This window comes from Acomys russatus, chromosome 3 (genome assembly GCF_903995435.1).
Source record: "Acomys russatus chromosome 3, mAcoRus1.1, whole genome shotgun sequence".
Taxonomy (NCBI): Eukaryota; Metazoa; Chordata; class Mammalia; order Rodentia; family Muridae; genus Acomys; species Acomys russatus.
Window position 1 is genome coordinate 10,036,105 of NC_067139.1, and position 16,013 is coordinate 10,052,117.

General features: G+C 41.1%; 1 protein-coding gene across 1 annotated transcript; it reads right to left on the reverse strand.

The window, feature by feature from the left end:
- Positions 1 to 664: 664 nt before the first annotated feature.
- Positions 665 to 13,091, reverse strand: Gmnn (geminin DNA replication inhibitor). Its single transcript, XM_051169337.1, has 7 exons — positions 12,890 to 13,091; positions 12,002 to 12,059; positions 10,752 to 10,829; positions 9,826 to 9,961; positions 2,302 to 2,384; positions 1,989 to 2,099; positions 665 to 1,047 (listed from the first exon to the last, which is right to left on the reverse strand). The coding sequence occupies exons 2-7, from the start codon at positions 12,050 to 12,052 to the stop codon at positions 886 to 888; spliced, it is 621 nt and encodes a 206-aa protein (XP_051025294.1). The 5' UTR covers positions 12,053 to 12,059; positions 12,890 to 13,091; the 3' UTR covers positions 665 to 885.
- Between the last annotated feature and the right edge of the window lie 2,922 nt (positions 13,092 to 16,013).

Genomic DNA, 16,013 nt, shown 5'->3' on the forward strand with positions numbered 1-16,013 from the left:
TCTTGGTATTGTTTGGCTGTTCATGGCTCCACTTTGAGACACTCTTAGATAGAACGACTCCAGAGACCGCTTCGGGCCTCCGGGTTCTGGCTGCTGTTCCAGTTTCCAGCAGCAACTTTGGCTGAATTGCTGGTCTGCTGAAATCCTTCTGACTACACCAGAGAAATGGCTCCCAGGAACTGAGTCCAAAAAGGTCTACTTCTCCTGTTCCCATTAACCTCTTTTCTCTCCTATCTAGGGTAGGTGGGTTGGAAGGGAGGTATATGCATTAAAGAAACCCAAATAAAGTAGGTTTGGAAAAGGTCGAAGCCTACAGCCTCCCACCACTTTGCTTCTGAAGACTATCCCTGTCACCTATTACCTGTTGTTTTGAAGATTCAAAAATAATATAATCACACCAGTTGAGTAAGCCTTTACCTGGTTAATCAAAGTCTACTGGGGAAGCTTTAGAAAAGTAGACAGTTACTCAAAACACGACAAGGTATATGCAAACATGAAAGTCAGCCACACTCACAGTGATCCTGAAATCAGATCAGATATTCATTCATTTCAGCCCAGACAGGAGGAAGTCCATCCCATCTCTATAATAGTGAAACAATAAAACTATAGAAACAGACACATTTCCTACAAACTGGGTACACTTAATTCTCCAAGGTAAACAATGTTCAATAGGAAATTGACGTTTATTTAATATACATAAGTCACATCTGACACTTAGAAAATGAAAATGCTATTTACATAAAACATCAGATTAAAAATACATACTATCTGTACTTTAATGTAGTTATAGCCCCAGGATTCAAACCTGGATTCCAGCACTTGCATCATTTAGTTCATTTACCAAGAGCTATACCAAAGGGCAACACTGGCAGTGTATGTCACACCTCATGGACATGGCTTGGCATCTGTAGAGGAACGCATAGTCTCTTCAGCACACGTGCCAGTTCCTGAGTCTTCCACTTCAGAGTCCTCAACAGTTTCCTCTTCAGAGTCAAATTCATGACTATTTGGTGATTCAAAGTTATCCAGAGGTTCATTACTTAGCCTCTTTTAAGGAATAAACCAGGAATTTATTGTAAAGATCTCAAAGCTGAAGTCCACTATTAATCACTATACTGATACAGCAACCCATCAATATTATAATGCCCCCAGTAAATTCACTTAAAGTCTATACAATGCTACATCCTATTTCAGCAAAATCCATGGAAATTTGCTACTTTTTTAAAGCACCAACTAAGCCCCGTCCAAAACACAACTTAAAGTGGTACTTCTCTAGGAACCCATAGAGGTATGTCTTCTGGGGAACAAAGAGGGCCAGCTCATTACTTCAGAGACTGCCATGGCAGGGCTGCGAGATGACTCAGGGTTAGAGCATGCACTGTTTCTACAGAGGACCAGTTCTCCCAGCAACCTCGCCAGGTGTCTGTAACTCTAGCTCCAGGCCAGACCTTCTGTACACATTTACATATAATTAAAAAGTTTTAAAAAATTAAAAGAAACCAATATTGTTATGGCTGTAAAATGTTAAGGAGCCAATTTAATGTGAAAAGGTATGATTTGAAAAGCTTTCTTCCCATTGGTAAGATGAATCTGCTTTGTACATATAAGACTGGAAATATATATCAAGCCAAGCCTGGTAAAGGCATAGACACCAGGCTGATTCTGAGAAACACATTAGCTACTTTCCCAAATTTAAAAAGTGAGATGAAGCCACAAAGCCTATTTATTTTATGATAGTTGATATCATGCTTGTTGAAAACAAAAACAAAAACAAAACAAAACCCTAGAAATATGTCAACTGTACAATAGAGTAACTTTTCATATCTTTTTTTGTGGATGCCGGCATAATTACTCCCATTTTATGAGTAAGGAAAATAAAACCCTGACAGGACAAATAACCTGCTCTATCCAGAAAGCCCAATTCCAGGGCTGAGCATTCACTGACCACAGCCCACCAGACGCTGACCCATGAAGATGGGACAGCTTACCTCAATTATCTCCGCCATGTACTCCACGTGCTTTGCAACTTCTGCCAACTCCTTATTCTCCTTTTTCAGGTGGGCAATTTCATTGTCCTTTTGTTCAATTTCTTTATGAAGCTATATAATAAAAATAAAACTTCAGTATTCCATAGATCTGCCGATCTTGAGCACCCTCCCAAGCAGTAACATAGCTGGACACATTTTGCCATGTGGTCAAAGTTCCTTTAGACCAGCATTCAGCCAGATCTAAACCTGTCTGACTACACCCATGAGAACAACAGTACCAGAACCTGTTAAATGGTATAAAAACAGCACATACTTTCTCGTTTTCTTTAAGTGTTTCATGGAGAGCTTTCCTCCGTTTTTCTGCCACTTCTTTCCAATACTGAGAAGATGGGTTTTCTGAAAGAAATCAGTGTTTTACATAACTTTACAAACCAGTTCCAAATCCACGGATGTGGTGGAGTACATGCCTATAATCCTAGTACTCAGGAGTCTCAGGCCAGCCTAGGCTGATGACAAGTCCTTATTTAAAGCAAAACACAACAAAACCAAAAACCAAAGCTTGCCATGTGTGGCAACACACATCTTTAATTCCAGCACTTTTTTTGTTTGTTTGTTTTTCGAGATAGGGTTTCTCTGTGCAGTCTTGGCTGTCCTAGACTCACTATGTAGACCAGGCTGCCTTGGAACTCACAGAGATTCACCTCTGCCTCCCGGATGCCACCACACCTGATTAATTCCAGCACTCTTGAGCAGAGGCAGAAGGATCTCTTTCAGTTCAAAGCCAGCCTGATCTACAGATCGAGTCCCAGGACCGCCAGGGATGTTACACAGAGAAACCCTGTCTCAAAAATAAAAACAAACAAAAAAACTATAAAAAAAGGAAGTAATTTATTTCTATTGAAAAATCTCAATCTAATTTTCCCCAACATATCGAAGTGTTCAATCCTTGAAAAGAACTGCAACAAAAGGAAAGTAGATACAGATGTATTAGTTACACTGTTTAACATTTTACAAGATTTGTTTTATGATTATGCATTGTTATTGGCCTTTATGGGGGCTTGGGACTCTACCACCACTGAGCTGTACTCTCAACCCAAATACTGTTAACCTCTGAAAAGTTTAAACTAACGATTCCAAGATGGTGGCACCTATCACACACTGTATCTGATCTACCGCAAGGAGACCAGGGACCTGACTGCGAACCACAGACCACAAAAACTGGTGAACATTAGTAAAGGACATCAGAAGCTGCCTCCCAACATTAGAGACAACAAGATGACTAAAGGTCAGTGTAAGAACGCAAACAACAAAAACCAAAACAATATGGCATCTCCAGATCCCACCTATGTCAAAGAAAGCAACTCTGAGAACTGAAACATAATCAAAATACAAGAAAATGACCTCAAATCCTTAGTAACGAAGATGATAATGGAAGAAACAAATAAAATCCATAAATGCAGGAAGATGCAGCCAAATAGGTGGAAGACATAAAAGAGGCCTATAGAGAGGCACTGGAAGAAATTCAGGAAAATACAAACAATCATATGAAGGAAATCAATAAAACAGTTCAAGATTTGAAGATGAAAATGGAAACAACGATAAAGGTACAGACAGAAGAAAAACATGAACAAGAGAACTTAGAGAAGAAAGCAAGAAACACAGAGGTGAGCTTCTCTAACAGAATCCAAGAAATGGAGGAATGAATCTTGGGACTAGAAGATACAATCGTAGAACTCGAAACAACCATCAAAAAACATGCTAAATCTGAAAAATTCCTGACACAAAACATCCAAGAAATCAAGGACACCATGAAAAGACGAAACCTGAGGATTATAGGCAACGAGGAAAGAGAAGACGCCCGACTCCAAAGGCCCAGAAAATATTTTCAACAAAATCATAAAAGAAAATTTCTCCAATTTAAAAGAGATGCATATAAACATACAAGAGGCCTACAGAACACCAAATAGAAAAGACCTGAAAAGAAAATCTTCCTGCCACATAATAATCAAAACACAAAATATACAGAACAAAGCAAAAATACTAAAAGTGGCTAGGAAAAAAGGCCAAGTAAGATATAATGGCAAGCCTATCAGAATTACACCCGACTTCTCAACAGAGACCATAAATGCCAGAAGGGCCTGGACAGAGGTCCTGTAAAACCTAAGAGAACACAGATGCCAGGACAGACTACTCTACCCAGCAAAACTATCAATAACCATTGGTAGAGAAAACAAGATATTCCATGACAAAAGCAAATTCAAACAATACCTATGCACAAATCTGGCCTTACAGAAGTTACTAGAAGGAAACCTCCAAAGCAAGGTGACAAGCTACAACCAAAATTAAATGGGAAAAAGATAATTATGCCATTGCAAAAATATAACCATAAAAACACTCTACTGCAACTAACATCAAAAATCAAGGGACTTAACAGTCACTGGTCATTAATATCCCTCAGCATCAATGGTCTCAATTCTCCAATAAAAAAGGCACAGACTAACTGAATGGATACATAAACAAGACCCAACATTCTTCTGCATTCAAGAAACACACCTCAATCATAAGGATAGACATTACCTCAGGGTAAAAGGCTGGAAATAGATATTCCAAGCAAACGAACACAAGAAACAAGCTGGTGTAGCCATTTTAATATCTAATAAAATTGACTTCCAACCAAAATTAATCAAGAGATGAAGAAGGTCACTTCATACTCATCAAAGGTAAAATCAACCAAGATGCCATCATAATCCTGAACATCTATGCTCCCAATACAAGGGAATGCACATTTGTAAAATAAATAAAACAAAGTTTAAACCACACATCGGCCCCCACACATGAAGAGTGGGAGACTTCAACACCCCACTTTTCACCAATGGATAGATCAACAAAACAGAAACTGAACGAGAAATAATGACACCAACCAACGTCATGAATCAAATGGATCTAACAGATATCTACAGAACTTTTCACCCAAACACAAAAAATTATAACTTCTTCTCAGCACCCCATGGAACCTTCTCAACAGATTCAAGCCTCAACAGATTCAAGAAGATTGAAATAATACCTTGTATCCTATCAGATCCCCATGGTCTAAAGCTGGGCTTCAACAACAACAACAGAAATAACAAAAAGCCTACATATACATGGAAAGTAAACAACTCTCTACTTAATGACACCTGGGTCAGGGACGAAATAAAGAAATTAAGGACTTCCTGAAATTCTATGAAAATGAAAGAACAACACACCCAAATTTGTGGGACACATTGAAAACAGTGCTAAGAGGAAAATTCATTGCACTAAGTACCTTTATAAAGAAATTGGAAACAGCCCATATAAGCAACTTAATGACACATCTAGAGGCCCTAGAAAAAAAGAAGCAGAAACACCCAAGAGGAGTAGACATTTGGAAATAATCAAACTCAGGGCTGAAATCAATAAATTAGAAACAAGAGTACAATTCACAGAATCAACAAAACCAGGAGTTGGTTCTTTGAGAAAATCAACAAGCTAGACAAACCATCAGCCAAACTAACTAAAAGGCAAAGACACTATCCAAATTAACAAAATCAGAAATGAAAAGGAGACGTAACAACAAACACTGAAGAAATACAAAGAATCATAAGATCCTACTTTAAAGACATACATGCCACAAAATTTTAAAATCTAAGGGAAATGGACAATTTTCTTGATTGATTCCACTTGCCAAAATTGAATCAAGATCAGATAAACAAATTAAATAATCCTATTTCTTCTACAGAAATAGAAGCAGTCATCAGTAGTCTCCCCACAAAAAAAAGCCCAGGGCCACATGGTTTCAGCACAGAATTCTACCAGACCTCCAAAAAGGAGCTAATACCGATACTCTTCAAGCTACTCCAAAAGATAGAAATGGATGGAACATTACCAAATTCATTCTATGAGGCCACAGTCACTCTGATACCTAAACCTTACAAAGACCCTAACAAAGAAAGAGAATTTCAGACCAATTTCTCTTATGAACATTGACGTGAAAATACTCAATAACATACTTGCAAACCGAACACAAGAACCTATCAAAGATATCATTCACCATAACCAGGTAGGCTGCATTCCAGGAATGCAGGGATTGTTTAATACACAGAAATCCAAAAATGTAATCCACCAAATAAACAAGCTGAAAGAAAAAAACCCACATGATCATCTCCTTTGATGCAGAAAAAGCATTTGACAAAATACAACACCCATTCATGTTTAAAGATTTGGGGGAGATCAGGGAGAGAAGGCACATACCTAAACATAATAAAGGCTATATACAGCAAGCCAATAGCCAAAATCAAAGTAAATGAAGAGATACTCAAGGAAATTCTTCTAAAATCGAGGACCAGGCAAGGCTGCCTACTTTCTCCCTATCTCTTCAATATAGTTCTTGAAGTTCTAGCCAGAACAATAAGACAACAAAAGGAGATCAAGGGGACCCAAATGGGAAATGAGGGAGTCAAATTGTCCCTATTTGCAGATGATATGATAGTATACATAAGTGACCCCCAAAATTCCACCAGAGAGAACTCGTACAGCTGATAAACACCTTCAGCAAAATGACTAGATACAAAATTAACTCAAAAAAGTCAGTAGCCTTCCTATATACAAATGACAATCATGCAGAGGAAGAAATTAGGGAAACTACACCCTTCACGATAGCCACAGGCAATATAAAATATCTAGGAATAACGCTAATCAAGCAAGTGAAGGACTTGTTTGAAAAAAGCTTCAAATTTCTGAAGGAGATTGAAGATGACATCAGAAGATGGAAAGATCTTCCTTGTTTATGGATTGGGAGAATTAACATACTAAAAATGGTCATCTTACCAAAAGCAATTTACAGATTCAATGCAATCCCTATCAAAATACCTACACAATTTTTTGAAAGACACTGAAAGATCAATTCTCAATTCATATGGAAAAACAAAAAAACCCAGAATAGCAAAAACAATCTTGTACAATAAAAGATCTTCTGGAGGAATCTTCGTACCTGATCTCAAGCTGTACTATAGAACACCAGTAATTAAAACAGCAATAGGCTGGTTGATCAATGGAATCATATCAAAGACCCAGAAATGAATCCAAACATATATGGACACTTGATTTTTGACAAAGAAGCCAAATCTATTCAATGGAAAAAGGATAGCATCTTCAACAAATGGTACTGGTCTAAATGGATGTCTACATGTAGAAAAATGCAAGTAGACCCATATTTATCACCATGCACAAAACTCAAGTCCAAGTGGATTAAAGACCTCTACATAAAACCAGACACTAAATCTGTAAGAAGAAAAAGTGGGGAAGAGCCTGGAACACGTTGGCACAGGAGACAACTTCCTGAACAGAACTCCAACAGCCCAGGCCTTAAGGTCAACAATTAATAAATGGGACCTCATGAGGCTGAGAAGCTTCTGTAAGGCAAAAGACACTGTCAACAGAACAAAGTGACAGCCTACAGACTAGGAAGAGATCTTTACTAACCCTACATCTGACAATGGTCTAATATCCAAAACATATAAAGAACTCAATAAATTAAACACCACCAAACCAAATAACCCAATTAAGAAATGGGGTTCAGAATTAAACAGAGAATTTTCAACTGAGGAATATCAAATGGCTGAGAAACACTTAAAAGAAATGTTCAACATCCTTAGTCATCAGAGAAATGCAAATCAAAACGACTCTGAGATTCCATCTTATACCCACCAGAATGACTAAGATCAAAAACTCAAGTGACAGCACATGCTAGTGGGAGTACAAACTTGTACAACCACTTTGGAAATCAATCTGGCGCTTTCTCAGAATACTGGGAATAGGGCTACCTCAAGACTCAGCTATTCCACTCCTTGGATATTTGGTGTGTTTCTTGCTTTTCATAATCAATTTATACTAATACTCCCAACTCCAATTCAACAGAGTTCATCCTTCCCTTTCCATCCCACGTTTTTCCATTGACTGTTATTAACCTGTCTTCTAACAACAACATATCACTCATTTGCTCCATTCTAAGATATACACAAGAGTTTAAGAGTACAGCCAATGCACTTCCAAAAATAGATCCAGCAAAACGCAGGCCCTCTGTGTGGTTCTTTCAATCCTAATGATACATCTCACCGAAACCTTCAAGTTACACTGGTGCTTTTTCTAACTAGGGCAGTCTATGAGCTCCAATGACTATACCAGCAAAATTTTTCATCTAAGTATGAAACTAATCCTTGACTGATTTTAACCTTACCAGGTACAAACATTAAAGTCCTGTTTCTTTTTTTTTTTTTTTTTTTTTCCTTTTTTTGGTTTTTCCAGACAGGGTTTGTCTGTGTAGCCTTGGCTATCTTGTACTTGCTTTGAGACCAGGATTCCCTCAACCTCAGCGAGTCTGACCTCTACCTCCCAAGTGCTGGGATTAAAGGTGTGCACTACCACGCCCAGCTTCAAGTCCTGTTTCTTATCCTGTCCCATAAGGAAGCTGCTGTGGTTCTACCCAGCTGACTGTTTGCAATTTTGCCCTATGAAAGTACTTTCTGCTTCTAAACTTCCTTATAACATCCTAGGCAACTCAGAACAAACCCACATGTTCCTCTGTCTATGACACTGAGCAAGCCAATGCTTAAATTTTTCATGACCTCTGTCTAATACAGAGGAAAGTCTCACCAATAAGCCAGGTGTGGCAGTTAAGACCATACTCTTCACTAAAGAGGCTGAGGCAGAGTGCTTGAGTTCAAGGCCAGGTTAGGGCTACATAGTGAGCTCTAGGACAGTGTGGGCTACAGAGTAAGGCCATCTCACAAAATAAAAAAGCCCACCCATAGCCATTATAGAGCAGCATCAGAGCTAGTGTGATGGCTGCGTCACAGCGCACGCTTATAATCCCAGCACTCTGGGAGGCAGAGGCAGGAGCATCTCTGTGAGTTTGAGGTCAGCCTGGTCTACAAAGTGAGTCCAGGACAGTCAAAGCTACCCTGTGTGGGGGTGGGGGGGGGGTGGGGGGGGGGTTGGGGAGGGTTGGGGGGGGAGTGCCAACATTTAAAAAGGAAAACCATCAGTTTCCTCTTGGATTTCTACCAGTCTTCCATTAAAAACTAACACTTATTAAAAGTATATTTCAGCCAGAAGTGGTGGTAGTGGTGCAAGCCTTTAATCGCAGCACTCAGGAGGCAGAGACAAGCAGACTACTGAGTTGGGGGCCAGCCTGTTCTACAAAGTGAGTCCAGGACAGCCAAAGCTATACAGAGAAACCCCGTCCCATAAAAAACAAAAACAAAAGAACCGAACCAAACCAAACAGCGTATTTCTCACTCACCTTTATCCCTCTTCCCGAGGATGTTCCTAGTGGCCCCGTTACTTTGTGTTCTTTTGGGAGGTTCAAACCCATTCCTCATTACCATTTTTCTTCTGAAAAGCCCATTTCTAGGTAAAAGCCCAGTGCAGTTTACTTTGAGATGCCAGTTTAGTCACTGTCCTGTTCTGTAATGTTTCACTCACATTGAGTTCTTGACAAACAAAACATACCATGTGTCCAAATTTAGAGTATTTGTCTATTCATTACAAAAATTTTAATTATCAAACAGTAAGCCCACCATATGATACATACCTTCACTGTAATTTAAACTTTCAAAATAAGGCTATGGGCTTTTTGTTTGGTTTGGTTTGGTTTGGTTTGGTTTGGTTTTTAGAGACAAGGTTTCTTTGTGTAGCCTTGGTTGTCCTAGACTTGTTTTGTAGACCAGGCTAGCCCCAAACTTGCAGTGATCGCCTACCTCTGCCTCCCAAGTCCTGGGATTAAAGGCATGCGCCCCCACGCCCGGTTCTTTTTGCGTACCTTTAATCATAAGATCAAATGCTTCCTGGGTGACATCTCCAATGTCATTATTTCCACTAGGCTCTGGATCCAAGTTTGAAGTCTTAGATGTCAACTGGTCATTGTAAAGCTTCCTTTTGGACAACCCTTTTAGCAGCTATGATAGAAACACGTGTTTACTTAGATTTGATGGACAAGAAGGCTACATTATTATTTACACACTTAAGAATCCTTTTCTGTTTGGTTTAAGTTATACAATTCAAAACTACTAAAATAGGGCTGGTGAGGTGGCTCATTAGGTAATGGTGCTGGCTGCCGAGGCTGACAACCTGCATTGTGTCCCCAGGACCCACACAGTGAAAGCAGCAGACAAGAGTCCCCAAAGCTCCTCTGACTTCAACTGTGGACTGTGGTACTTTTATGCTCCACAGTCCATACGCACACATACATGCCCACATGAGTGTGTGCACACACAAAATAGCTGTAAACTTTTTATATTTTATTTGTAATTACGTTTTTATGTCTGTGTGGGGCTTACGCATGTATGTGCAGGCCTTGGCCAAAAAGGGTATCCCATCTTTTTAGGTAAAGAAGAGTCATTGGTAGCTGTGAGCTGCCCGACAGGGGTACTAGGAACTGAACACAGGTCCTCTGCAAGAGGAGTGTGTGCTCCAAACCACAGAGCTATCTCTTCAGCCCATAAATGTAACTTTAAAAAAAAAACAAAAAACAAAACAAACAAACAAACAAACAAAACCACAAAAACAAACAAACAAACTACCAGAATGTGAAATAGTATTTTAGGAAATTTATTTGCAACTACTATTTTGGTTAAAATTGGACTAAAGCTTAGTTACAATTAAATAAAGATTTAAGAAGATTCAAGGAAATCTGGGAAATGTTTAACACTGACTGGCCACCTCCCCGTTCCAGCCCTGTCCACTTACCTCATTTTCTCTGCCAACAAGAGATCCAGCTGCAGATGGCTGAATCATCTTCAGTGTTCTCCTTGGGACAGGACTACTCTAAAAGCAAGACGATTCATTATCTGGTTACTGTTATGTGATTACTCTCTAAGTTTCTATATAGTTCAACTTGGTCTTCCTATAATAAGAATTTTTTTTAAAAAAATCACTAACAACAAAAGATATTGGCTTAACTGACCTGAGTTCACAGCATGTGGTCTACACAGTGAGTGCCATATTAGCCAGAGCCACATACTGAAACCCTATATCAAAAAACAAGCCATACATGGTGGCACACGCTTTTAATCCCAGCACTCGGGAGGCAGAGGCAGGCAGATTTCTATGAATTTCAGCCTAACCAACACTACATAGTAAGATCTTGCCTCAAAGCAATACAACACTGCCCTCCCCAATAAACCTCTAAAATGCTCAAGTTGTTGTTTTAAAAACAAAATTTTGCCTTCTTCCTAATATGTAAGTAGCCCCTGATACTTTCCTGACTTTATAGTTCTATTTTGGGAAGAAAAAAAAAGTCATTAGTTATACTGCCACCATGGGATAGCAAACAGTGGTGAACTCAGACAAGGCCAGTAAGAACATGACACCACAGCAGCGTGGGAAAGTCACTGTACCTCACGTGGCAAAGCCCTTTCCCACGGCAAAGTGTCTACTGCTGGTTATTCTCTCACTATTTAACTGAGGGACACATGCCAGCTACCATGAGAACAAATATTACAACAACATTTCAGATATAATTCAGATTACAGATTAATCAAGTTTCCAAACAGAAGAAAATAAAACTAAATGTTTGATGTGGATAATGGTCAAAAAAGTTGCTGTCAAGCTCACATTTGCACACAAAGACCACTTCTGAGATTTACGCTTTAAACATGTAAGCTTTATTAAAATACAGCCCAAAGGATGTATAGTATTATATTATTTTCTCTGTACACATAGTGCATTAGAATAGCAGACTTGTAGACTGCTACTCATACACTTAAATGTTAACTTTTTCAGAAAACTATTTGATATTCTGCAAACCCTCTTCTCAAAAAAATATATGCAAGAGTACATTCCATTTTCCAACTTCTGATAACAAATTCTAAATTTAAGTCCACTGAGAAAATGGTTTCAGCCCAGGAGTTTGGGGCCAGGTTGGGCAACACAGCAAGATCTCACCTCTTAATTAAAACAAACAAATTCAAGCACATTTATGTGGCTCCATTACATACCTTCACATTTTCTTGGGCTGCTTCCTGTTTCTGCTTCATACTGGTATTCATTTTTCAGCTGGAAAAGCACAAACAAGTAATTTCAATATGGTTTATTTCTGAAAGTGGAACTTAAATTTTTTTTAATCATTTACAGCCAAGTGCTGCATGCCTTTAGCCCCAGACCTCAGGAGGCAGAGGCAGGCATATCTCTTCTGAATTCAAGGCTAACTTGTTCTACAGATGGAGTTCCAGGACAGCCAGGGCTACACAAGGAAACACTGTCACAAAAACAAAAATAATAATAACAACAAAATATTTACAAGCACAAAAACCTTACTACTTTATGACAGAACCACTAAAATGGCATAGTTTCCTGTCCAAACTACAGGGATCTCAGAAGATGTGAGAAACAGGCACCAGGAAAATGAGGCAAGCTCAGATTTACCCTAAAGAATAGCATCCTGCCTGTCATGGTAGCGCCCTGTAATCCGAGAACACAATGGCACAAATAGGAACAATATCACATTTGGAGATCAGCTTGGGCAACAAAGTCAATATCCTGTCACAAAACAAAACAAGGGGATGAAGGACAGTTGGGTAGAGTTCATAGCCAGCATGCAGAAAGGCTCAACTCCATCCCCAGAACTGCACAAACCAGGCTTAGGGGCACAAGTATGTTAATACCAGAAGCTGGGAAGCAGAAGAAACAGAATTCCAGATCATCTTCAGCTATGTTGCAAACTTACAACCAAGCTGTATTAAGAAGGGGGGAGGGGACGGACAGGGCTTAAACTGTACCCCGCCTCTTACTTACACGCAAAACTAATCATTTACATTGTGTCCTAGCACCCACACAAGCATGCAGAGATGTGTTCCTTTTGAGATGGCTACGTAGGCAAAGCTGACCTTGATCTCCTGAAGCTCCTGCCTCAGCCTCCAGAGTGCTGCAGATAGAACTTCCACGCCCAGGCGTGGGCAGTGTTTCCCAAAATGCAGCTAGTGGCCCAAGATCCTGCTATCATTAGTTAGTCATTAGCATAGAGACAGGGTCCGAGGAGAACCCACTGTCACCCACACCGGCACTACTGGGATGAGTGGCGCGGGACTCAATGCCTTTGACCCTTACCCACCCCAAAACTCCAGCCACGCCGTCCGGGAGACCGCAAACCATTCCCGGCGTGCCCCAGCCCCGCCCAACGCGGCGCGCGCCAGCCAATAGAAAAAGCGAACGCCAGAGCGCGCCAAAACCGACCCCACCAATGGCGCAGGCCCTCGTCTCAGCTCGCCTAGCTCTGCCTTGCGGCCGTGCGGAGACTCAGGATTGACACTCGGGTCCCTTCAAGACCTCGCCTCTCCCGGGCCCGCTCCCCGCGGCTGTCGAAGCAGGCCTGGCTCTGGGCCAGCCGCGCGACACCGCTGTCGCGCTTGCGCCCGCCTCTCTCGCGTCCTCGAACTCACAGGCTGCGGTGTTCCGCTCCCAGCGAGCGTTAAGATCAGGATGAGCCGCTGGCACCACGCCGGACCCGACAGCGCCAAGAACGACCCGAACCTGCGGACTGACACGCCGACCTGGCCGCTGACGCAACTGAGGGGCGGGGCCTCAGCCTCCAGCCAATCGTCTCTCACCGCCGCCCGCCGCGCGCTCGGCCTCCGTGCGCCTGCGCAGTCGGCCACGGCAGGAGTCTTTGGCTGAGGTCATTAGGATTCCTCTGACCTCCAGAGGTCTGTGTCCTCTGACCGTATCTTCTGACCCTCTGCCGGAAGCTAAAAGCTTCTGTACTCGGCCGGTGAGGACAAAGGACTTACTCCCACTAGTGGCAAGCACGAGAATATACACGTATTTTTTTCCAAAGGTATTTTATATACTTGGTTCGTTTTTAATATCCATACGTGCAAGGGCCCAACTCAAACTAACAAAAAAATTGAAGCTGAGGAAATTTTAACTCTATACTTAAGACATGGATTTTACTGTATTTGAATTATACCTCAGCCATCTCCCTACTCAGCTTCTCGAGTGCTACCGTTAGAGGTAAGCATCACCGCCTACCCCATTCCCCGGGGAAAGGCAAGACTCTGTCTTCTGTCTCAACTGTGGAAGCCTGGTGCTTTTCTCAAGTTTTGCCGCCAAATCGGCTCCTGTAATGTCTCACCTGCGCCCTCTACTGGCAAAATGCCAGCACTATCAGCAAAGGGAAAAGTAGAGAGTCCAGAGCCATTTTCTTTCTTTTTTAAATTTGTTAACATGCTGCATGGATGCAAGGCGAATCACCAGCGCATGTAACTCCAGCTCCAAGAGATCCGATTCCATCTTCTGGCTTCCTCGGGCAACTGCACACATGTGGCATTTACACACACACACACACACACACGAATAAAAATAGAAATATGTATTTAAAAAGAAGAGGACCAAGGATTTGTCTATTTTTGCTAAAATTATGCATATGTTAAACAGAAGATCTTTGTGAAAAGATCTTAGTATGGAGAAATGTCACGGCTTTGTTTCACTCCGTTTGGTGGAAACAAGAAAGTGACTGGATATGCAGTGTCTGTCTCTGTGCAGTCTCACGGAATGATCCATTTCTTTTGTTGTTTTTGGGACAGAGACACATATAGCCTAGAATGACCTTGAACTCCTGACTCTTTTGTCTCTGCCATCGAAGTCCTGATATTCTATTCATGTGTCTTATTGGCTAGCTGGCCTGGTTCTCACCGTGTAACTCAGGCTGACCTTGAACTTGAGGCAGTCATCCTACCTTAGTCTCCTGAGTCCTGGACCACCATGCCAAGTGGTTTCTTTTAGGATTAATTCTAAGTGGTAAGATCACTGCTTTCTTTAAATTCTTACTGGGTTTTTGTTGTTGTTGCTTTATAATAAACCTCATTATTTTATATCCAAGAGATGATCCAACTTGTGCTGAAATTATAAATCACTCATTTTCAAATCATGTGTAAGCCATAAGTGGGGAAGTGACAGGTGACTGTTTAGACAAGGTAGGTGCCAAGAATGGCCACCTTTCCCACAGGGCTGCCATCTGCGGAGCTGCTGGGTGAGGCAGAGCTCTAGAGAGTCTGGCTCCTCCTTAATCTTCTGACAGGAGAATGCCAGATCTCAGGATTTATTTTCAAGATCACCAAGGCTATATGTGGAAACAAAGATTCACTGGCTTCTACCTGGAAATCATGTGTGTGTGTGTGTGTGTGTGTGTGTGTGTGTGTGTGTGTGTGTGTGTGTTGCAGGTTTGCATGTGTGTGCATGCACGTAGAGTCCAGAGGACAACTTTGGGTATCATCTAGAAGTTTTTTAAAGACAAGTGAAACTACGAAGAATTCAGTCCCCATCCCCCAGAACTAAGTCTGAGTTGGATATTTTCTGCCAGTCTAAGGAAATACTAGAGACCAATTGTAGAGCCCACCATGGGAATGATGTCAAAAAGGTAGGAAGTGCATGAGGCAATTTACTTGGCCCTCCAACAAATAGCTGATGAGAAAGAGGTTAAAAAGCAGGAGGAGTAGGCATAGTGCCAGCACCAGGGAGGTGGGTGCAATGCCAGGACCACAAGGCATCATGAACTACATAGTACAATGGCAGCGGGGTGGAGGAGGGGGAAGAGAGGGGAGAAAAAGGAGGAGGGAGGGGAGAGCCAAGAGAAGAGCAAAGAAAAAAGGAGGGCTGAGTTTGAACCTCAACACTGTAAAACAGAAGGAAAGGTTTATAGAGAACAGCCATAGTACGTGAAGGATGGAGAGCTGGCTTAGCCATTTAGAGTGTTCACTGATCTTGTAGAGGATCCAAATTAAATTCCCAGCAACCCCGTCAGGAACACACAACCACACAACTCCAGCGCCAGGGGATCCAATGCCTCTGCCCTCAGTAGTACTGCACCTGTGTGCAGATACCCGTACATGCACAATTTAAAGTAAAATAAATGTTTTTTTTTAATGAGACCTATTACTCAGGGCAACTTAGTAACTGGACTCATCAATCATGAGAAATTTTAATAACGGAATAGTTTATAATGTTACAATATTA